This window comes from Nomascus leucogenys, chromosome 4, assembly GCF_006542625.1.
Source record: "Nomascus leucogenys isolate Asia chromosome 4, Asia_NLE_v1, whole genome shotgun sequence".
NCBI lineage: Eukaryota > Metazoa > Chordata > Mammalia > Primates > Hylobatidae > Nomascus > Nomascus leucogenys.
The window spans coordinates 113,556,912-113,581,077 of record NC_044384.1 but is presented as its reverse complement, the minus strand read 5'-3'; the positions used below and the strand labels follow the sequence as shown (position 1 = coordinate 113,581,077).

General features: G+C 40.7%; 1 protein-coding gene across 1 annotated transcript in view; it reads left to right on the top strand.

Moving 5' to 3' along the window:
- The first annotated feature begins 504 nt into the window (after window positions 1–504).
- Window positions 505–24,166, top strand: part of CTDSPL (CTD small phosphatase like) — a 128,147-nt gene continuing 104,485 nt past the window's right edge. Inside the window, exon 1 of the mRNA XM_030812132.1 lies at window positions 505–897. Coding sequence (XP_030667992.1) covers window positions 819–897 — 79 coding nt within the window. The 5' untranslated portion in view covers window positions 505–818. The remainder of the gene's footprint in view (window positions 898–24,166) is intronic.

Below are 24,166 nucleotides of genomic sequence, written 5' to 3'. Positions count from 1 at the left end.
TCCCTCCTCGGGCCCCCTTCCTCGCTCCTGCCTCCATGCCATGCCCCCTCGGCCCCCGGGCTCCCACACTGCACCCTGCCGAATCCTGCCAGTGCCCCCCGCGGGCCCCCGCGAATCCCCCCGCTTCCCTCACACCACCCATCTGCCTCAGACTCCTCCCCACATCTCTCACACCCCAGGCCTCTCACCTCACTCATTCTGCCAGGCCCCCCTGACACCCCTCACTTCTACCCCCCCGAGCCCCTCTGCCGTCCGCTAGACCCCTCACCCCACTCAACTGCCCCGGGCCCCCGCGCGCGCGGCCGCCCCCTCCCGCCCTCCACTCACCCCGTGTCGGCCCCGCTCCCCTCTCCCCCACCAGGCGAGCAGGCGAGAGGGCAGAGCCCGCGGCGGAGGCCGGTCCCCGGGCCGGGACACACCCACCCGCCCGCCCTTCTTCTTTCCCTCCCTTCCTTTCTCCTTCCCTCCCTCTCTCCCGCCCTCCCGCCCGCGCTCGCTCCTTCCCCCTCGCCCGCCCGCTCCCGCTTCCAGCGGCGCCGGGCCTCCCGCTCCGCCTCCCCGTGCGCGGCTCTCCCGGGCGCGGCTCCGGGGTTCATGGTGACGAGGCAGCGGCCGCTCGAGCCCAGCGGCGGCGGCGGCGGGAGCTGGGGCGCGGGCCCGGGCCGCCTCTCCCAGAGCGCGGGGCCGGGCGGCGGGCGCGCCCAGGCGGCGGCTGCGAGCGCCCCCCAGCGCCGCGCCCCCGCGCCCCCCGCGCCGCGCCCCCGCGCGCTTGGCTTGCGGGGGGCCGGGCCTGCGGGCGGCCGCCGAGCCGCGCACCCATGGACGGCCCGGCCATCATCACCCAGGTGACCAACCCCAAGGAGGACGAGGGCCGGTTGCCGGGCGCGGGAGAGAAAGGTGAGGAGGGGTGCAGGCTGTCGCGGGCCGGGGGCCAGCGCACACCCCGCGCCGCTGGAGTTCACTGCCGGGCGCCGGCATGGGCCTGGGGGAGGGGTGCACAGGGCCCGGAGGGTGCGTGGGTGTGGGGTGCGCCCGGAGGAGAGCGAGGCTGCCAGAGTGTGTGTGCCGACCGAGCCAGTGTGAGTGTGCAGGGGCTGGCGGAGAGACTGGGAGCGGGTGTGTGTGCATCTAACCGGGAGGTTGTGAGTTTGTGTGCGCGCACGCCCGCAGAGAAGTTGTGAGCCTGTGTGTGCACCTAACACAGAGAGGTTCTAAGTGTGTGCACTTGTATATGTGTGTGCACACGCGGACAGAACGATTGTAAGGATGTGTGTGCATCTCACAGAGAGGCTGTGAGATTGTAAGGGTTTGCGCACCTAACGGAGACGTTGTGAGTGCTTTTTTTCCTGACAGGCTGTGAGTTTGTGTTGTGTGTATTAGAGGTTTGTATGGGTCTGACTGAGGGGTTGTGGAATGTGTGTGCGTGAGCATGAGCCTGGAGAGGTTCTATGTCTGTTCACTCCTGACAGAGTTTGTGAGTGTGTATGATTGTGTGACTACACCACCCAACTGGCAGATTGAATGTGTTGTATACCTCTACTGGGAGGGTGTGTGTGTGTGTAAATTGCATACAATGAGGCTGTGTGCATCAGTGCACCTAACCACGAACCTGTGTGTACAGATGTGTGTGCCTTCCTGTGTATCAGACAATGAGGCCATGTGTCTCGGTGTGTTTAGTTGGTTGTGCAAGTGCTGGAGTCTTGGGGGGAGAAGAGGCAGTTTGGAGCCATCCCCCCTTTCTCCCTTCTCCACTCTTTGCTGTCTCCGGGCCACCAGCATGTTGGGAGGACTTACAAGGCCTGGCCCTTCCAGGGCCCTTTTAGGACCCAGCTTTAAAGGGCACTTGTGGAGCCCTTATGGTGCCAGGAGTGTCCCCTCCCAGAGAGCTGGCCAGGGGCTCAGCCAGCACTGTGCTTCTGTGCCTGGTTTAACTTTGGCACATTTTGACCTCAGCCCCCCATTCTGTTTCCTTTTTGTCCTTTCCCTTGGTGTCTGTGTTCCCACTTAGAGACTTGGCGTGTCCCCCTCTCTTGCATGCCTGGAGCTTTCTGTGCCTCTAGTGTGTTGGGACTTGGACAGACTGTTTTGAAGGGTCAAGGAATCTGGCTTCTTTTGTTCTGGGGACTAAAGCTTGCCTCATTCTCTTCCTGTCCTGCGTCTCCTGAACACCTGGACTGAGGTCAGGTGCAGCCCACCAGGACCTCTGACCCCTCTCCAGGCCGGAGCTGGCCACAGCCGGCTTTGGGGATGAGTCAGATTTCTTTCTAGGGGCTCCCACCTTTGCTGTGCCAGTGGGTGAGGTGTGCAGCCCCTGCTAGAAATCTGGGTGGGAGTGAGGGGAATATTCTGCCTCTCTTCAGGCAGAGGCCACTGGGCAAGCCCATCAGAAAAATGGAAGGAACCAGCAGGTACCCTCAGGCTGGGCATTTGTCAACCTGTTTGCAGTTTCGTAGACCACAAACATTGTATGTGTCTGCAGACTGGATTTCTTTTATGTAAAATAAAGAATTCAAACTCTCTCAGGCATTTTTCTGTGCCTTTCAGATGGTCTAAAAAATTCTGCAAGAGAGTGCTCCAGGTAAATCCCCATATTTCTCTGGGACCCAAGTGGGCAGCTGCTTGGTGATCTGGACTTCCTGCCATAGGGGCGGGCTATTAGTTCTTGGAGCCCTGGCTGGGTGTGTGCCCTCAGGGAGCGTTTGGTTGGAGGCATCAAGGAGGTTTGCTGCCTGTGCTCCTTACCAGCTGTGGATTGAGTGCTTTGTGTGATGCTTTGCCAGAGAGAATCCACAGCTCTTTGAGGAGAGGTGTGGCACAAAGCAGGGAAATATTTGTCAGAGCCTCAAACCTGCTGCCCCCCACCTGACTCTAGGAGCAGGAGCTCTGCCAACTTTCCCTTTTCCTCTAGCTGCTAGGATTTTTAAAACAAAGAATCAATCTAGCCAAAATCCAAACCATGTACAAATACTCCAGGATAGTGCTTGTTCTATTCAACTTGTTTACATTACTTTTCATGACAATCTTTTATTATCTTTAGCAGCCTTTTTTGTTTGCCAGTGTCAGATTGGTTGTTTGTTAACCGATTAGAGGAATTCTTTACCTGCAGCCCTGGGGTGGGGTGGTTGGCTAGTAGGTCCTTCTTGCTGAAGCATTGAAATCCTACTCAATTTAGTTCTTCACTTTAAAAAATGGAAATAATTTTGGTTACCTATAATGTGGCAATAAACTCTAGAGCCAAATGTTAGGACAGTTTCTTCAGATTTATAAACCGGTAAACCGGTTCAGCAATGTTTCTAGCTTAAGCGTGTTGATATATTCAGATGGGCACATAAAATTATATAAAATACATTTTTACAAAATTTTACATTATGTAAAAATGTATTTTATATAATTTTATTTTGAGATAAACAATTATTTTGTTTTAAAAATATTACGCCTGGAATATTTTAAGTTTTTTAATAGGAAAGAAACTATTGCTTTTACATGTTTACTTTCATCATTTATTCTGTAAAATAGGAATGGTAATGACTACCTCTGGGGTGTGACCTGAGGGTTCAAAGAGATGATGTACATTAAAGACTCTGCCTCGTTCACCAGTGTGTCATGATTCCATAAATCTTTCCTTAGATACAGATTTACAAAGGAAGTACTAAGCATGGGCTGTGGTGTTTTGCACCAAGTTGAATTACTTCTTGACACATTGCCACGTGGTGGTGCACAACTCAGAGATGACTGTCACTGTCAGCCTGGCCTGTCACAGAATGCTCATATCTTACATTTGTGTTTGATTTGGTTGATAATGTCAAGATAAAGAGACAAATTTCCCAGTAAGTTTAACTCAGCCTACTTTGCAATCTGGAAATTTCCTCTTACACATTAATAAGAAAATGTCCAACAGTACAGTAGAAAAGTGGACAAGAGTTAGGAACAAGAAAGTCATAGAGGAAGAAATCTGAATGGCCAATAAATACATGAAATGGTGCTCTACTTCATGTGAAACCTTTTCATGCATCAACTTGGTTAAACATTTAAATGACTGCCAATGTTCAAAGTAGACAAAGGTTTGGAAAATGACTTAATAGACTTTTGTGAGAGAATAAAGTGAGTACAGAGTTTTTAGAGAGTAATTTAATACTGAATCAGGAACACATTTGGCTGCAAGTAACAGAAAACCAGATTTACTGCAGCTTAAACCAATAGGAGTTTATTCTTCCCACATAATAAGCTGTCTGAGGTAGGCTGCTGATAGCTTTTTCAGCAATTCATTGATACCAGGGCCAACATCATAGTGATTCTCCTGGTTTTCCCTCATGTTATAGCATGGCTGCCACCCCTCCAAACACCACAGCCACCTTTAGGGCAGGAAAAAGAGTGCCAGTCTTGTGTCATCCTTTTACCTGGAAAGCAGAAATGCAAAAACATTCCTAGGGACCACCCAGAAAACTTTGCTGATGTTTAATTGGCCAGAACCAGGCCACATGGCCACCCCTTGCTGCAAACAGAGTGAGGAAAGTGAGTTTCCAGCTTTTCCAGCCTTTCATGTGGGAGGCAGGAGGGGAGAAGATTGAAAATAGGTGGGAACAGGTATTGGTTCAGCCAAACAGCAGTATTGACCACACATTGAAAGCTCCTGTTCTACTTCTGAGTTTCTGTTCTAGAGAAATAACCTCATTTGTGCTCAAAGAAACATGTACAAGGATTTTCACTTAACGGCTACATTGCTTGCAATAGCAAGTATTAGAACCATCCTAAGTGTCAGTAGGTGAATCGTTAGGCTGTGATACATCAATAGCAGAATACTGTGAGGCAGTTGAAAAGAATGAGCTAAATTAAATCTAAACATACAGATATGTGAATTTTCAAGACATTTTAAAGCAGGAAAAATTTTGAACAACTGTATAAACAGTATGGTTCCTACCTTTGTAAAAAAAATCACACATACACACACACAACTGTGTATTTGTTTAGAAATACAGAAAAAGTAATATGGAAGGAAATAAGCTGACAACAAATATTCCTCTGGGAGAGGACTGGACAACAAAGATTCCTCTAGGGAGAGGAAACTTTGTCTTTTCTTTAAATATTAATGAAATATACTCATTTTACAGATGAAATTTTTTAACTAAAAAAAGAAATTTCCCATAGCTCTTTGAAGGGAAAGAAATAATTTGAGGGAATTGAACAATAATAAAACAAAAAAAAAACTCAATTAGTATGCAGTATTGGCAAGAACATATCAATGATATCTAAACAGTTAATTATTTTGTAAGCTAATATGTGTTCTTGATGAGATTTCTGCAGGAAAATTTGTTTGGGCAGATATTTTGGCCTAAGGTGCTAGGTGTGTTTCCTTTAGATGTTTGTAATACTCAGTGTTAACTCAGAAACTTTAAGCTTTGGGCTGCTGACAAAATTATAGCAAAGAGAAGACTTTTGAAAGCAATAATTATTTCAGATGACAGAAGCAGATTTGTAGTAGATTCAGATTGATTAACTTTTTTATATTAAACTTTTTGTTTGGAGATAACTGTAAATTTACATGCAGTTTTAAGAAGTCACAGAGACTTTCTATGCCCTCTACCCAGTTTCTCTTATTACTGACATCTTGTAAAACTGTATAGTATCACATCAGGATGTTGACATTGATATAGTCAAGGTACAGAAAAAATTTCATCACCAGGTGGATCCCTCCTGTTGCCCTTCAGAGTCACACTGCTTCTCTCCCATGCCCACCCTGCTCCTTAGCCCACTGGTGACCACTAATCCACTCTACATTTCTAAAATTTTATCTTTTTAGGAACATTATCTAAATGGAATCAAACAGTATGTGATCTTTTGGAATTGCTTTTTTTCACTCAACATAATTATCTGGAGATTAATCCAGGTTGTTCCTTGTATTAATCTTTTTTAAAAAATTGCTCAATTGTATTCCATGACATGGATATACCACAGTTTGTTTAACCATTCACACTTTGAATGATGTGTACATTGTTTCTAGATTTTAAGTATTATGAATAAAGCTGCAATAAACATTGGTATACATGTTTTTGTTTGAACCTAAGTCTTCATTTCTCTGGGATAAATGCCCAGTGTGCAATTGCTGGATCATATGGTAGTTGCATGTTTACTTTTTAAAGAAACTGCCAAACTGTTTTCTTGAGTAAATGTAGCATTTTACATACCCACCAGCAATGTATAAGTGATCCAGTTTCTCTGCATCCTCACCAGCATTTGGTGTTGTCACTGTTTTTAAAAATTTTTATTTTGAAATAATTATAGACTCGAAAGAAGTTGCAAAAATAATACAGAGAGGTCCCATGTACCCATCACCTAGTGTCCCCTAATGCTAACATCTTATATAATTGTATATTTCATTATCAAAACCAGGAAATTGACATTGGCAAATACAGTTGTTTAGACTACAGACCTTACTCACATTTCACCGATTTTTGCATGAATTCATTTTTTGTAGCTTTATGCATCTTTAACACATTTATATTTGTATAACCACCATCACAAGCTGCAGAACTCGTTTGTCACTACAAAGGAACTCCTTTGAGTTACCTTTTTCATTTCTTTTTTAAAAACTGATATATAATATTTGTACATTTTTCTGAGGTACATATGATATTTTATATCCATAGAATAATGTAATGATCAAGTCAGGGTATTTAGGGTATCCATCACCTTGAGTAATTATCACTTCACTATTTTTCATATTAGCCATTCTGATACGTGTTGGTAGCTTATTATGGTTTTAATTTGCATTTCCCTGATGGCTAATGAAGTTGAACATCTTTTCATGTGCTTATTTTTCTTCTATATATCTTCTTTGATGAGCTGTCCCTTCATGTCTTTTGCCCATGTTCTAATTGGATTTTTTTAAACTGTCAAGTTTTGAGAATTTTTATATATTATAGATATTAGTCCTTTTTCAGATATGTGGTTTGCAAGTATTTATTCTAGCCTATAGCTTGGCTTTTCATCCTCTCAAGAGCCTTTTTCAGAGCAAAAGTTTTAAATTTTGATAAGGTGCAATATATAAATATTTCCTTTTATTTATTGTGCTTTTGGTGTCAAATCTAAGAACTCTCTGCCTAGCACTACATCCCAAAGGTTTTCTCCTACGCTTTTACCAAGTTTTATAATTTTACATTACATTTAAGTTCATGATCCATTCTGAGTCCATTTTTTAATAAGGTGTGAAACTTTGATTTGGTTTTTTGTCTCTGAGTGTCTGTTTGCTTCAGCTACATTTGTTGAAAAAGTTATCTGTCCTTCCTCCTTTGAACTTCTTTTGCATCTTTGTCAAAAATTAGTTGGGCATATTTATGTGGGTCTGTTTCTGGGTTTATTTATTTTGTCCCACTGATCTATATGTCCATCCCCCTGCCTATACTATATAATCTTGATTACTGTAGCTAAATAATAAGTCAGGATATAGAGTAGACTGATCCTTCCAACTTTTGTTCTTTTTCAAAATTGTTTTAGCTGTTCTAGTTTTGTTGCCACATTATGTAAATTTTACAATACACTTGTCTATATCTACAAAAAATCTGCCTGAGATTTTGATAGGAAATGAATTAAACCTGTGTATCAATTTGAGAAGAACTGACATCTTTTCTAGATTAAGTCTTCCAATCCATGAACACAGTACGTCTCACTATTTATTTAGATCTTTGATTCTGCCATCAGGCTTGCAGCATAAAAGTCCTATTAATGTTTTATTAGATTTACATCTCAGTGTTCTTTTTAAACTATACCTATTTTAATTGATACATCATAATTATAATATAGGGTATATAATGATGATATACACACATTGCGTAGTGATCAGATCAAGGTAATTAGCATATCCATCATCTCAAACATTTATCATTTCTTTGTGTTGGGCGCATTTATTATCCTCCTTTTAATTATTTAAAACTATATAGTATTGTTGCCCATAGTTATCCTACAATGCTGTAGAGTGTTTATTTTTTAAGCGACTGTCAATTGTATTTATTTTTTATTTTGGTGCCCACGTGTTCAGTGCTGATATACAGACATACAAAAGATTTTTGAATACTTATCTTGTATGCTATGACCTTGCTGAGTTCACTTATTAGTTGTAAGAGGCTTTTTATAGATTCCCTGAGGTTTTTTACATACACAAACATGTCATCAAATAAGAACACTTATATGTCTTCATTCTGACTTGTATGCCTTTTATTTCTTTTTCTTGCTTTATTGCACTGACTAGAACTTTAGCAGTATGTCAAACAAGAGTAGTGAGAATGGACATCTTTGCCTTGGTCCCAGTCTTAGGGGGAAACCATTCAGTATTTTATCATTAGTATAAAGCCAGCCATAGGTTTTTTAATAGAAGTCTTTAACAGGTTGAGGAAGTAACCTTCTAATTCAATTTTTCTGAGAGTTTTTAATCAAGAATAGATGTTGACTTTTGTCTTATGCTTTTTCTGCAACAATTAGTGTAATCACGTGATTTTTCTCCTTTAGTCTGTTAATGCGATAGATTAAACTGATTTTTGAATATTGAACCAGACTTGCCTCCATGGAATAAACCTTATTTGGTTGTGGCGTATAATTCTTTCTGTATATTGGTGAGTTCTATTTGCTAATATTTTGTTAAGGATTTTTTTTTGTCTGTAAGTGATGTTGGTCTGCAGTTTTCTTTTTTTGTGTTGTCTTTATCTAGTTTGGTATCAGTGTTACCTCTCTTTTTTATTCTGGAAGAGATTGTGTAGAATTGGTGTGAATTTTCCAGTGAAATCATCTGGGCCTGGACTTTTTTTTCGGGGGGATGGGGGTTGGGGGGAATTTTTAAACTATAATTTTCTTAATAGTTATAGAGCTATTTAAATTATCTCTTTCAGATTGGGTAACTTGGGTAGTTTTTTGTTTTTCTGAGATTTGACTCATTTCATCTAAGTTGTCAAATTTGTGTGTATACAGCTATTCATAGCATTATTCCCTTATTACCTTTTTGATGCCTGCAGAATCTGTAGTGTTATGCCCTGTTTCATTCCTGATATTGACAATGTGTGTCCTCCATCTTATTTTTTGTGTGTCAGTCTTGCTGGAGGTTTCTCAATTTTCTTATTCTTTACAAATAACCAGTTATTTGTTGCATTGATTTTTTTAAATTGCTTTTCTGTTTCCAACTTTGTTGATTTCTGTTCTTATCTTTATTTCCTTCCTTCTGCTTTATTTGGGTTTATTTTGCTCTTCTTTTTCTAGGTTCTTGAAGGGGCACTTAGATGAATGATTTGAGACTTTCTCCCTTTCCTAATTTATGCATTTAGTGCTACAAGTTTCTCTCTCAACACTACCTTAGCTGTGTCCCACAAATTTTGATATTTTGCAATTTTGGTTTTCATTCAGTTCAATACTTTTTAAAAATATACTTTATTTTTAAAAGCAGTTTTAGATTCACAGCCAAATTGAGCAGAAAGCACAGAGAATTTCCATATGTTCCCTGACCGCACAAATGCATAGCTCCCCATACTATCAACATCCCACACCAGAGTGGCCCATTTATTACAGTTGATAAACCTGTGTTGACATGTCATCATCACCCAAGGTCCGAGAACATAAGGGTTCACTCCTGGGGTTTTATATTCTATGAGTTTGTACAAATGTATAATGACATGTACCCCCATTATAGTATTATACAGAATAATTTCATTGCCCTAAACATCCTCTGTGCTCCACTTATTCATCTCTCTCTCCCCTGCCCAATCCCTGGCAACCACTGATCTTTTTACTGTCACCATAGGTTTGCCTTTCCTAGAATGTCATATACTTGGAATCATATAGTATGTAGCCATTTCAGATTTGCTTCCTTCACTTAGTAATATGCATTTTCATTTCCTCCATGTCTTTTCATGGCTTGTTAACTTATTTCTTTTTAATACTGATTAATATTTCATAGTCTGTATGGACCACAGTTTATCCATTCACCTACTGAAGGGCATGTTGGTTGCTTCCAAGTTTTAGCCCTTATGAATAAAGCTACTATAAACATACGTGTGCAGGTCTTTGTGTAGATGTAAGTTTTCAGCTCTTTAGGGTAAATACCAAGGAACATGATTGCTGGATTGTATGGTAAGAGTATTTTGTTGTTTTGTAAGATACTGCCAAACTGTGTTCCAAAGTGGCCCTACCGTCTTTAGCTTTCAGAAGTTTAGTTATGATATGTCTTGGCATGGATTTCTTTTAGCTTATTCTGTTTGCAGTTCATTCTGCTTCTTGGTTTATGTCTTTGCTAAATTGGGGGAGTTTTCAGGCATTATTTTCTTGAGTACTTTTTCAGCTCTGCTCTTTCTCTTCTCCTTCTGAGACTATGATGACATAAATGTTAGATCTTTTGTTATAGTCCCACAGGTTTATCCATACTGAGCTTTTTTGGTTTTCAGTCTTTTCTCCCCTATGTTGCTCAGCTGGGTAATTTCTGTTGTTCTGTCTTCAAGTTTGTTGGGGTTTTTTTCCTTATTTCTTCTAGTCTGCTATTGAGCACATCCACTGAGATTTTTATCTCAATTATTATGTTTTTTAGTTCTAAATTTTCCATTTGGTTTTTCTTTATATCTTCTTCTTCTCTGCCGAGACTATTTCTTTGCTGAGGCTCTGTCTCACTCAGGCTAGAGTGGAGTGCAATGGTGCAATCATGGCTCACTGCAGCCTCAATCTCGTGGGCTCAAGTGATCCTCCCATCTCAGCCTCCTGAGTAGCTGTGACTACAGACACATATCTTGTTTTGCCTGGCTTAATGTTTTGTATTTTTTGTAGAGTCAGGGGTCAGCCTATGTTACCCAGGCTTTAAACATGCTCCTAATTGTTTGTTGGAGCATTTTTTTTAAAATCATGGCTGCTTTAAAATCTTTATCAGGTAAGTGTAGGATCTCTGTCATCCTGGTGTTGGGTTGGCATTTATTGATTTTTTTCATTCAGTTTGGGAAGTCCTTGTTCTTCATATAACAAGCAAATTACAATTGAAACCTGGACATTTTTGTATTATGTTATGAGACTCTGGGTCTTATTTAAGCCTTCTGTTTTGGTTGGTTTTCTCTGACATGCCCCCAGCAGGAAAGGGGAAGCACTGCCTTGTTAATGTCAGGTGGAGGTGGATGTCAAGGCTCCCTACTTAGGCTCTTTTTTTGTTTGTTTTTAATTTTTTTATCTTTTTTTTGAGACTGAGTCACTCTGTTGCCCACGCTGGAGTGAAGTGGTGCGATCTCAGCTAACTGCAACCTCCACGTCCTGGGTTCAAGTGATTCTCCTGCCTCAGCCTTCTGAGTAGCGGGGACTACAGGCGCCTGCCAGCATGCCCAGATAGTTTTTGTATTTTTAGTAGAGGCGGGGTTTCCCCGTGTTGGCTAGGATGGTCTCGATCTCTTGACCTCCTGATCTGCCCGCCCTGGCCTCCCAAAGTGCTGGGATTATAGGCGTGAGCCACCGCACCCAGCCCCAACTTGGCCTCTTTTGACCTACTGCTGGGCAGGAAGAGAGTTCGGCTTCTGTGTGGTCTCTACTGTACTGCAATGGGAGTGTTCATTACCACTGGCTGTGAGTGAAAGCCCTGACTCTTCCCGTGCCTCCTCTGACACCACCTCAATGGGAAGGGGAGCATCTCGTTACTGCTGGATAGGAGTAGAAGTCCAAGGTGGACATGTGGTCTCCACTGACCACTGGGAGAAGAGGGAGCTCATTACCAGCTTTCAGGGAGGAGTCCCTGCTTCATGTTTGGCCGCCTTTAACACCACTCCAGCATGGGTGGTAGGATGCCTCATTACACCCTATGAGGGTGGAATTCTAGGTAGCCATTAGGTTTTCTCTGGCATGAGTAGGTGTGTGGCGGGAGGGATGGGGATGATATTAGGCTATAGTAGAGCAGTTTTGTCTGAAAGATTTCTGTCTTGCTAGACTGTCCCTTTTCTGGTCCTTTGGTTACAGAGAGTAGGCTTTTATTGGGTCTCTTTGTCTACAACTGTCGGTTTTCTCCCATAGCCAGCTTCTTTACCTCCAAGTCTAGGATCTATCTACCAGGCAAAAAGAAAACCCAGGGAAATCACCACCCTATTGTTCTTTAGGATTCAAGGTCCCTAGCTGATCTGCCTTCTTCTTTCCATCTTTCACAGTCTTTTGATGTTTATTTTATATATAATGTCCAGGATTTTCAGTTGTACTTAGTGGGAAACAGAGGAAGACGTATGTCTACTCTATCTTCTTGGAGGCAGAAGTCCCCTGATTTTTAGACCTATCCAAATTAAGTATTTTAAGGAAGACTAGAATTAGAAAGTTGTCATTTTAAAGGTTTATTTCAATATTATGCTAATGACTGATGTAAAAGTCAAATTCAGTTAGTGCTTTGAAAGTCTTAATTGTCCATTAAAAAGAGAAAAGATAATTCACTGTGAAATCAAGTCTAGACCAGTAGGGCATCAGTGACAACTGTGATTTAACCAACCTTAATTAGATGCATTCATAAACTTTGGTCTTAATATCAAAATTTTAGCTTCAAGTTCATGAGTGTCCTAACTTAAATGTATTTTAAATCTAATATTCTGTTTGATTAGCAAGCATGTTTAACCTGATAGCTTTCACTTTGTTTCTCAGTTAAGGAAGCATCCATTTAAGTAAACAGAAATGTCTTCTTGGGGCAAACACAAAGGACCTTATACCTGGATTTAGCACTCATGGTGCGTAGACAGGGCTTGCTGGCTAGTGACTAGAAGAGTCTGCTTCCAGTCTGGGCTACCCTGAAAGTAGGTCTTTGGGTTCCAGAAAGTTGCCCCAAGCTGTACTTAACTGTAGCATCCCAGGTTGGGGAAGAACCCCATTTGGCATGGCAGCACTGGGTGTTCGGAAGGGACCACACCACTTCAGGTTTAATTCTGAAGTAAATGGCTTTTTCCCTTTTAGTGATGTTGAGGGTGTGGATTGAGGGGATGTGTAAAAGTGCCAGTGGGTTCACCAGGCTGTTCAGCTAGGAGTTGGCCATGGTCAGGAAATGCTCTGGCCATAAATAAGTCTAGATTTAAATACAGACACAAGGCCGGGCACGGTAGCTCAACGCCTGTAATCCCAGCCCTTTGGGAGGCCGAGGCAGCCAGATCACGAGGTCAAGAGATTGAGACCATCCTGGCCAACATGGTGAAATCTCGTCTCTACTAAAACTACAAAAATGAGCTGGGCATGATGGCGCGCACCTGTAGTCCCAGCTACTTGGGAGGCTGAGGCAGGAGAATCGCTTGAATCTGGAAGGCGGAGGTTGCAGTGACCCAAGATTGCGCCACTGCACTTTAGCCTGGCGACAGAGTGAGACTCTGTCTCAAAAAATAATAATAATAATAATAATAAATAAATACAGACAGACACACATGCACACACACAAGTTTCTTCATTTGCTTTGATGGTAACATATGGTGCCAAGGGAAGCAGCATCTAGCTATTGAAAAAGGGAGTGAAGGGATTCTCTTTGGTAATGTTGAAAGAATTATATATCTTAGAACTTACTTTGCAGATCTGAAATCTTGACTTACCAGACATTTAAAGTTCAGTATTTTAATGACCTATCTTTCTCTTAAAAATCCACTACCTTTAAATAATTCTTCCCTTTAATTTCTTAACATACATTTTCCTATATTTAAAAAATGGGGATGCATATTCAGTGCTTTATTTGAAATAAAACTAAGCAAATACTTGTCTTTATGGCTCTGAAATAACATCAAATAATGGAGCAAAGTCTCAGGAACTGTTTGTAGCACTGGGTTGGGATGTGGACATTTTTGTATTTGAGATCAAGACTGGAAACACTGGTGGTATAGTCCTCTGAAACCAGGACCTAATAAGCAGTGGCCTTTCTGGATGCTAGAGATTATGTAATCACCTAAGTAATAGCTCATTTTGATTCTGAGTAGCTGCTTCTAGTTAAAAACTGAAAGCTTTCTTTGTAATTATAATTTATATGAAGACTATTTGCCAAAATGTTTTAAAATCTTGGTATTTAAAGCACTTTAAAAATTGAAGAGAAGCAGCTTAATATTTGATGACTGATGCTATTCTTACCTTTCAAAATCAGTATTTAAGCTTTCAGTGTTTCAGGCTTTCTTGAACAGACTGCACTGCCTTGTCAACATGGCTTGAATAAATGTAGCCTTTTAGTACCAATAAGAATTCATACTGTACTTTAAATTGTACGTAATCTTTCTCTCTGTATTCTAATCAAGATTTAGCTCTTATGCTTAGCCTGTCATACATTTGTTCTAAGTATCTGGCTCCCTTATGTACAAGTCAGAAACCATTGACTTTAATTCCAAAGACTTCAGTTAGAGTCATATTTTATTTTCTCTTTTTGAGGATATAGCTGAACATATTCATTTTTGTTTTAGTTAGAATTATACATTTCATAGCAATCATGAAATAAGTGTAAAATTTGAGTTGCTATTAATTCTGTCTAATGTATGAGCACTTATTGGTAAGCGTTAGTTTTTCTACTCCATAGTAGACCTTGTATCACTACATAGGCCTGTCTTCTGTCCTTGAATTTTTTTAAGTTTAATTTTTTATTGACTGGGTGTGGTGGCTCACACCTGTAATCTCAGCACTTTAGGAGACTGAGGTGGGAGGATCACTGGGGCCCAGGAGTTATAGACCAGCCTAGAAAACATGGTGGGACCCCATCTCTACAAAAAATAAAAATAAATTAGTAGGGCATGGTGGTGCACACCTGTGGTCTCAGCACTTTAGGAGGATGAGGCAGAGGATTCCTTGAGCCTGGGAAGTGGAGGCTGTAGTAAGCCATCATTGCACGACTGCACTCCAACCTGAGTGACAGAGCAAGACCATGTCTCATTAAAAAAAAAATTTAAGGTAAATTTGCATACTGTAAAAATTACTCTTTTTCGTGTAACCCAGGTTAAAAAGTTTCATGAGTTTTGGCAAACTCATACGGCTGTATAACCACTACCACAATCAAGATAGAGAGTATTTCCATCACCCCCAAAATATTCTCTGTGGTGGTACCATTTTGACTCCCACCAGCAATGTATGATACTTCTAGTTGATCTACAAGTGTCAGCACTTGATATTGTCAGTTTTTAAATTTTAGCCATTATAGTTGGTATTTAGTGGTATCTCATCATAGTTTCATTTTGTGTTTCCTAAATCTCTGATGATGCTGAACTTCTTTTTATGTGTTTATTTGCTGTCCAAATAACTTCCTTGGTGAAGTGTTCAAACTGCTGCCATTTTTTAAAAACTGAATTGTTTGAGTGGGTTATTTTATTATTGTGGGTTTTTTTATGTAATTCTGTTTACAAGTACTTCGTTGAATATGTGTTTTGCAAATGTTTTTCCCAGTCTATGGTTTATATTTTTATTCTCTTAGCAATGTCTTTTTTTTTCAAAAATTCTTATTATGATAAAATACATATAACATTAAATTTAGCAGTGGCTCACACCTGTAATCCCAGCACTTTGGGAGGCTGAGGTGGGTGGATCACGAGGTCAGGAGTTCAAGACCAGCCTGACTAACATGGTGAAACCCCGTCTCTACTAAAAATACAAAAATTAGCCAGGTGTGGTGGTGCACGCCTGTAATCCCAGCTACTCAAGAGGCTGAGGTAGGAGAATCGCTTGAACCCAGGAGGCAGAGGTTGCAGTGAACCGAGATTGCGCCTCTGTACTCCAGCCTGGGTGACACAGTGAGACTCTTGTCTCAAAAAAATAAAATAAAATTGATTGTCTTAACTACTTTTAAGTATACAATTCATTAGTATTAAGTACATTCATATTGCTGTGCAGCTATCACCACCATCCATCTCCAGAACTCTTTTCATATTGCAAAAACGAAACTACTCATTAAACAATAACTCCCCATTCCCTTCTTGCCCTGACGACCACCATTCTTCTTTCTGTCTCTGTGAATTTGCCTACTCCATATGCCTCATATAAGTGGAATCATACAGTATTTTTTTGTGACAGGCTTACTTCACTTAGCATACTGCCCTCAAGGTTCATCCATGTTGTATCATGTGTTAGAATTATCTTCCTTTTTAAGGCTGAATAGTGGTCCATTGTGTATGTATGCCACCTTTCACCTTTGCCTATCCATTCATTGGTTGATGGACACTTGTGTTGCTTCCATGTTTTAGTGATTGTGAATTATACTTGTATGAACACAGGTGTTTGAGTCTCTGCTTTCACTTCTTTGGGGTATATACCCAGAAGTAGAATTGCTGGATATGGTAATTCTGTTTGTACTGTTTTGAGTAACCTCCTGTATTAGTCTGTTTTGCATTGCTATAAAGGAATGCCTGAGATGGGTAATTTATAAAGAAACACATTTTATTTGGCTTGTGGTTCTGTAGGCAGTACAGGCATGGCACCGACATCTGCTTGGCTTCTGATGTAGCCTCAGGAAGCTTATAGTCATGGCAGAAGGCAAAGGGGGATGGCAAGAGAGGAAGCAAGAGAGAGAGCGAGGAGGTCCCAGACTCTCTTTAATAATCAGATCACCTGATAACTCATTTCCATGGGGAGGGCACCATTCATGAGGGATCCGCTCCCATGACGCAAACAGCTCCCACCGGGCCCCACTGTCAACACTGAGGATCACATTTCAACATGAAATCTGGAGGGAACAGACATCCAAACTACATCACCTCCATACTGTTTTCCACAGCATTCCCACCAACAGTGCACGGGGGTTTCAGTGTCTCCACATCCTCATCACACTTGTTATCTTCTGGTTTTGTTTGTTTGTTTGTTTGTTTGTTTTTTAAAGTAGCCATTCTCATGAGTGCGAGGTATTAACAGTGTCTTTTGAAGATCAGAAATTTCTAATTTGATGAAGTCCAGTTTATAATTTTTTTTCTTTTCTGGATCATACTTATGGTGTCATACCTGAAAAATCTTTGTGAACCCAAGGTTACAAAGATTTTCTCCTGTGTTTTCTCCAGAAGCTTTTTGGAGGGAGGAAAGGGAGGTTTCTATTTTGGATTAGCTTTTGGATAAAGTAAAAGGCATGGATTAAAGTTTATTTGCATACGTGGATGTCCAGTTGTTTCTGTATCATTTATTGAAAAGACCATCCTTTCTTCATTGTTTTGCCTTTGAACCTTTATTAAAAATCAATGACTATATATATGTGTGGGCCTATTTCTGGATTCTAATCTCTCCTTAAATTTTGATCGCTTTCCTTAATATGAAGCAGTGTTAAACTTAGGATAGTACCAGCTTTCCCTCAGAAGTAAATTTTTGGTCATGATTTAAACAGAAGAGAAGATGAAAGCATTTGACAATCTGTCAGGGCAGATTTATTCTACATTTTGCAGTTAGGGGTACTCTGAAAGGCAAGACGTAGGACTTTCTTCACTCTTTATTTTAGTCACTTACCCAAACAGATTTTGTATCGTGTATCTTTTTTTCAGGTTTAAAATTGGGGCTGAGAATTTCTTCTAATACTGAGTATACTTATGCAGAAAGTTAATACAAAAGCGTAAGATAAGATAAATAAGCATTTGAGTTTAAACTATAGTTATACAATAGTATAAAAATGATGACTGTCTTAATAGGGTGTCTAAGAGAATAATGGAGTTGCATGTCACTAAAACAAAAATAAACGTACTGAAGCCCCAGCTCTACAGAGAGGGCCTAGGGTCTTGAGGGTGTGTGGGACACCTTTCTGGCCATCCAAAAAAAATTACAGAAAACAAAGAAGTGGTTACACTACCCAAAACAAAAGGGAAGAGCCAAGTTTTTTCTCTAAGTGGCTTGAGTTCTATCACCACCAGGTAAATAAATCAGGTGAAACTTTCCTAGGAGTGAAGTCTTCATTCAGGAAGTATAACCCAGTTCATATAGAGATCACAATTCTGATTGCCAACAATTTCAAGAGATCACTTAGAAAATAATGTAGAGATGGCCAGAGTCCCAGAGTTGGCCAAAGACTGGACAAGTGGCTAACATCCTTTTCTACCTATCTGCCTGTCTCATCAGGGCTCTCATTCCAGACAACCTCCAAGGGGCTGCTGAATATAAATTTCTAAAGCACAGCTCTGAAATGTAGGATTAAAGATATTTCTCAGCGACCCCCAAAACATGAGTTTCACAGCCCGTAACCCTTCATAGTCTGGCCAAAGGCCACCTTTTGAGCCTCCTGTGCGGGATTCTCCTTCTGTGCCACTTGTTGAGCCTAAACACCGTTTTTTCACTTCACTGTACACTGTACATATACTGGTTCCTCTTACTGAGATGCCTTTTCCCTCATGTACCTGATAGGTGCTTAGTTTTCAGGTGTCACCTTTTCTTGACACCTTCCTGCAGTGCTTGTGCAGGATGCAGCAAATAGAGTATAAGGACGTGGGCTTGGATTTGAATCCCAGCTATATCACTTAAGAGTTATGTGAACTCTGACAAGTTATTTAATCTCTCTGAGCCTTGATTTTATGGTAGTAAATACCTTATAGGGTTAATATGAATATTAAATAATATTTTATGTATACATATATATAGTACAAAGTATATGAGCATTTAATAAACATTAATTATTATTAATACTATCTCTTATTTATTCAGTAAGCATTTCTTGAGTACCACTGTGCTATTCAGTCATTCCAAGTGCTTGGGATGCATGTGTGAATAAGACCTTGCCGTTGTATTTGAGGTATTTAAGCACAGTGCTTTAAGAAAAGGATATATGCAAAGTGCCATGGAAGTTATCATGTTTTTATGACTACAGTGTACCAAGTAATATTATATATATATATAAATAAGATAGATATATATATATCTTATTTCATCTTCCAAAAGCCTTAAGATATAGGTATCTTAAAATTTTCTCCATTTTACAGCTGAGGAAACAGTTTCAAAGAGGTTAAGTAACTTGCTTGTGATGTAGATATGCACCTAACAAATAGTAGAGCCAGGAGGCAAACCTAGTCTGTCTGACTACAAGGTAAAAATGAAGCTTAGATAGTATTTGGAGACTATTACAAGCCCTTTCAGATTTACATCTTGAAAGATGTTATTTTTACAAAAGATGCCACTTTTGCCTCTGTCATGGGCAGCATATTTAACAATCAATTCTAAGCTCACCCAAGATGACAGTCCACATTTTCTTATAATGCACGTTATTTTATTGTTTATAGAACACATTCTGTTTCCTTGAGTCTTGTTGTTAACCCTTGACTGTCTTCATAATCACTTGTGTACTACGAATCGTAGAAGTGAGAGAAAGAATTTGTAGTAAAGGTCAAGAATCCAATAGCATTTATCTCTGAAATTCTGGGAGAAGTGATAGGCCTCACTCTTACCACTTACACACTCTATCTAGGTGTATAACTAAATACAAATGGAGTTTTGAGATGTTTTTAGAAGGAAAATGTGCTAAGGAGGCTCTTAAAGATGCTTGAATCTCATTGTATTGGTCGGAGTTCTTAGTTGCAAACCAGAGAATCCACTTAAACTATTTTAGATAGAAAGGAGTTTGTCAAAAGATGTTAGTGGTGGCCGGGTGCGGTGGCTCATGCTTGTAATCCCAGCACTTTGGGAGGCCGAGGCAGGCGGATCACGAGGTCAGGAGATCGAGACCACGGTGAAACCCCGTCTCTACTAAAAATACAAAAAATTAGCCGGGCGTGGTGGCGGGCGCCTGTAGTCCCAGCTACTCGGAGAGGCTGAGGCAGGAGAATGGCGTGAACCCGGGAGGCGGAGCTTGCAGTGAGCCGAGATCGCGCCACTGCACTCCAGCCTGGGCGACAGAGCGAGACTCTGTCTCAGAAAAAAAAAAAAAAAAAAAAAAAAGATGTTAGTGGCTTATGGACCCTCTGGTGTAGCCTAAGAATCAGATTTGGTCGTTTCACAGCAGGCTAGTGAAATATACTGCAGCTTACTTGCTCTTGAGGGGGACCAAAAAAAAAAAAAAAAAGAAAGAAAGAAAGAAAGAAATGTACTGTGGCTCCCACCTGCTCATGATTCAGCTTGGAAGCAGCTTCATAAGATACTTGCTTTAATTAAACTTGGTGCTCATTTTCTAGGAACTATTAGAAATAAAAAGAGGCCAGTTCTCATAGGCCCCTTGATTCTCTCTAGGTATATACTCTTTTGAGGAGCTGCACTGAGACCTGTTCAGAAGAGATCATATAAATACAAAATCCTGGCCAGGCGCAGTGGCTCACGCCTGTAATCCCAGCACATTAGGAGGCTAAGGCAGGCGGATCGTTTGAGGTTAGGAGTTCAAGACCAGCCTGGCCAACATGGTGAAATCCTGTCTCTACTAAAAATACAAAAGTTAGCCGGGCCTGGTGGTGGATGCCTGTAATCCCAGCTACTCGGGAGGCTGAGGCAGGAGAATCGCTTAAATGCAGGAGGTGGAAGTTGCAGTGAGCCAAGATCGCGCCACTGCACTCCAGCCTGGATAACAGTGTGAGACTCCGTCTCAAAAAAATAAAAATATAAATAAAAATCCTAGATAAATAAATTGATACATGTTCAAATAATGAAATTAAAAGGAAAACACTAACATAACATCTACTAACATGGCTAAAACTAAAAAATGTAATGTTGAACAACAACAAAAAACACCAAGTTCCATAATACATACAGCATGGTACCATACATATAAAGTGTGAAAACATGCAAAAAATAGTTTCTATGTATATATAGTGTATGGATATATATGTGTGTTGAAAAACTGAAAAAAGAATGTTTAGGAATGGTGAATAACAAATTTATAATAGTTATTTTTGGAGAGAGTGGAAAGGAGGGATAGGGATCAGGAAGGGGTACACAGGGAGTTTCTGTTATATCTTTAATGTTTTGTTTTTTATGAACTGTTTTCTTGAAATAAATATACCAAAATGTTAAGATTTGCTAGAGCTGGGTAGTTCAATATATAATTGTGATATTTATTCTCTGTATGTTTAATATTTCATAATGAAAAATATTAGATCAGGTGTGGTGGCTCATGCCTGAAGTCCCAGCACTTCGGGAGGCCAAGGCGGGTGGATCACCTGAGGTCAGGAGTTCGAGACCAGCCTGGCCAACATGATGAAACCCCTTCTCTACTAAAAATTCAAAAATTGGCTGGGCATGGTGGCTCACGCCTGTAATCCCAGCACTTTGGGAGGCTGAAGCGGGCGGATCATGAGGTTTGGAGATCGAGATCATCCTGGCTAACACAGTGAAACCCCTTCTCTACTGAAAATACAAAAAATTAGCCAGGTATGGTGGCTGGTGCCTGTAGTCCCAAGCTACTCAGGAGGCTGAGGCAGGAGAATGGCATGAACCCAGGAGACAAAGCTTGCAGTGAGCCGAGATCGCACCACTGCACTCCAGCCTGGGCGACAAAGCGAGACTCTAACTCAAAAAAAAAAAAAAAAAAAATTCAAAAATTAGCAGGACACAGTGGTGCGTGCCTGTAAACCCAGCTACTTAGGAGGCTGAGGCAGGAGAATTGCTTGAACCCAGGAGGCAGAGGTTGCAGTGAGCCAAGATTGCGCCACTGCTCTCTAGCCTGAGTGACAGAGGAAGACTCCGTCTGAAAAAAAAAAAATAATAATAATAATAATAATCCTGGACTCTAGCTGAGTATTAGGATAAAATTTTAAAAATATTACTGCCTTCACATACAGATGAACTCAAAAGAAGAGGTAAAAATGCAGTTATTATTTAGTTGGTTCTTTCCTCCAATAGGAGAGTATTCAGGAAGATTGCCAAAAAACTTGGTAATTGAGCTTTCCAAAGGGGGTGCAGGTGATCCTCAGTGACAGTTCAGGCTGTGCCAGGTATGCACGCTGGAGCCACATCAGACCCCAGTCTTAATATGTTTCTCTAAGGTGACCTTCCAAACGGTGTTCTATGTGCTTGGTTTGGAGCCAAATTGGTTTTGTGTAGTGCTCTAGCCACAAATGGTTTAACATGTTCTATTTACAAACGTGTAGCCAGATAGTATGGGTGTCATCAAAGGAATGATTTGCCAGTTCTACCTTGTTATCATGGGAATTTATTTTGGGAATAAAGAAACTGAATGTTTAGTCAGGGCCTTTATACAAAGCAAAGTGAAATCATATTGGAAAGAGAACAAAGACATATGTGAAATGCAATGTTAAGAGGAGTCATCTTAAAAGAAATCCAGTTGGACAAAGTGTTTGAAGACCTGTGGCATCCCCAGCACAGAAGCTCCACTAAGGCTTTAAATTGTTGGGATTTCCACTCGGGCTGGAGCACTGGCTACCCCATGGTCTAGGCTGCCACTCTCACTGTGTCTTTAGTGTAGGAATTTTTAACCTGGAGTCCACGGGTCCCCAAGTGGTCCATGAATAGAATTCAAGGAGTCCATGAACTTAGACAAATATTACATCTTAATTTTCATTGACCTCTAACTAAAACATGGTATTTTTCTCGGTTATGAAGGTAGGCAACAAACCACTGTAGTACTTAACAGTGCTGGTGACTTTATCATCATGTTCAAAAGAGGTTGGCCTGTGATTTTCCTCTCTTTAAACGTCCTTGTGAGGTCTTGATATCAAGGTTATGCTGGCCTCAAACAGGTTGAGGAATTTTATTCTCTGGCAGAATTTGTGAACAGGTGGTGTTATTTCTTCTTTAAATACTTAGTAGAATACTTTAGTGAAGCCCTTTGGGGCTTGGAGTTTCTTTGTGGGAGAGTTTTCAAATATAGATTTAATTTACTTAATAGATACATGATTGTTCAGATCTTCTCTTTCTTCTTGTATTTGTTTTGACAAGTTTCTTCTTCCTAGATATTTGCCCATTTCATCTCTTTTCAAAATAATGAGTGAAAGTTGCTCAAAATATCCTGTTGTCTTTATAATGTCTGTAGAACCTATAACAGTGTCTTCTTTTTCATTCTTGATATTAGTTAGGTAAAAACTGTAAACATTAACAAAACTCAGGGTTCTTAAGGGTTTAGGGAGATGGTCACTATTGATAGGAGTCCAAGTTATACAACTTTTCTAGAAAACAGTGTATATCAAACATAAAATGTGAGTATATTTCATCCAGCAACCCCTTTTAAGGAATTTGCCACGAGTAAATAATCTCACAAATGCAGAAATATTCAACACAGGATTACCTATAATAGCAAAAAATATTGAAAAACATCAGTAGGGGACAAGGAAGTAATTAAATTCACTAGAATGCCCTCATGTTATAAAACATAGCATATTGACATGGAAAAGTGCAAGGGACATATTGTTAGTTACAAAAAGCAGGTTGCAGAAGAGCATATATAGTGTAGGCTCTTCTGTGTTGAAGCGTATACATCATTATAAATGAATATGTACATAGAGAATGGTTTGGAACCATGGTTATCAAAATTCTAACAGCAGTTATCTATGAGTGGTAGGATGTTGGGTAGTAGTTATTTTCTTTTTGCTCTTCTGTATTGTTTAAGATGTTTGCATGAGCATGCATCATTCCTACAAAAATAGCAAAACTTTCTAAAGATCTTAGCAGTAGCAAGATGAGAGGGTGGTAGGGGAGGAGAGTGTCAAAGCATTTTTGTTGCCTCATGAGGAACAGTCAGGGAAGGAGAGTTTGGAGCTGTAAGAAAGAAGGGGTATTCGGCTGAGTAAAGCCCTTAGAAAGATAGGAGGGCCTGTACTCAGACACAGAAGTTACCCTTAAAGGGACAGGACAATATTTCTTTCCAGAAAGGAGGAAAAGATGATTGAAGATATGGAGAAGTTCAGAGCTGGAGAGAAGGGAAACTTAGAGTGTTCATAAGTCACGGCTTCTAATTTCTTGGTGAAATCAGAGGTAAGACCATTTGCCCGGGGGGGAGGTGGGGGGAATCAGAGTAGAACAGGGGTCTTGAGGAAACTGATAAGAGTCTCCAATAGAACTGACAGCAGGAAAGGGATTTGATGGGGTGTGGGCAGCTGAGTTGATCAGAGGCCTTACTGGAACTATAAGCCCTGCATTTTTAGGGAGCCCAACAGAGCGTGATTGGTATGGAGTTAGAGGGTGGCCCAGCAGGCTTCACAGAGCTTCAGAGGATGAGAGAATTCAGGATACTGATAAGGGCAATTTAAATGAATCCAAATCCTTGGGAGAAGAGTGAATTAGAGATAGTGCCAAGGACTGGATAATTAATTAATTAGTTGGAATATGTATATCCAAGAGGCCAAAGGATAGG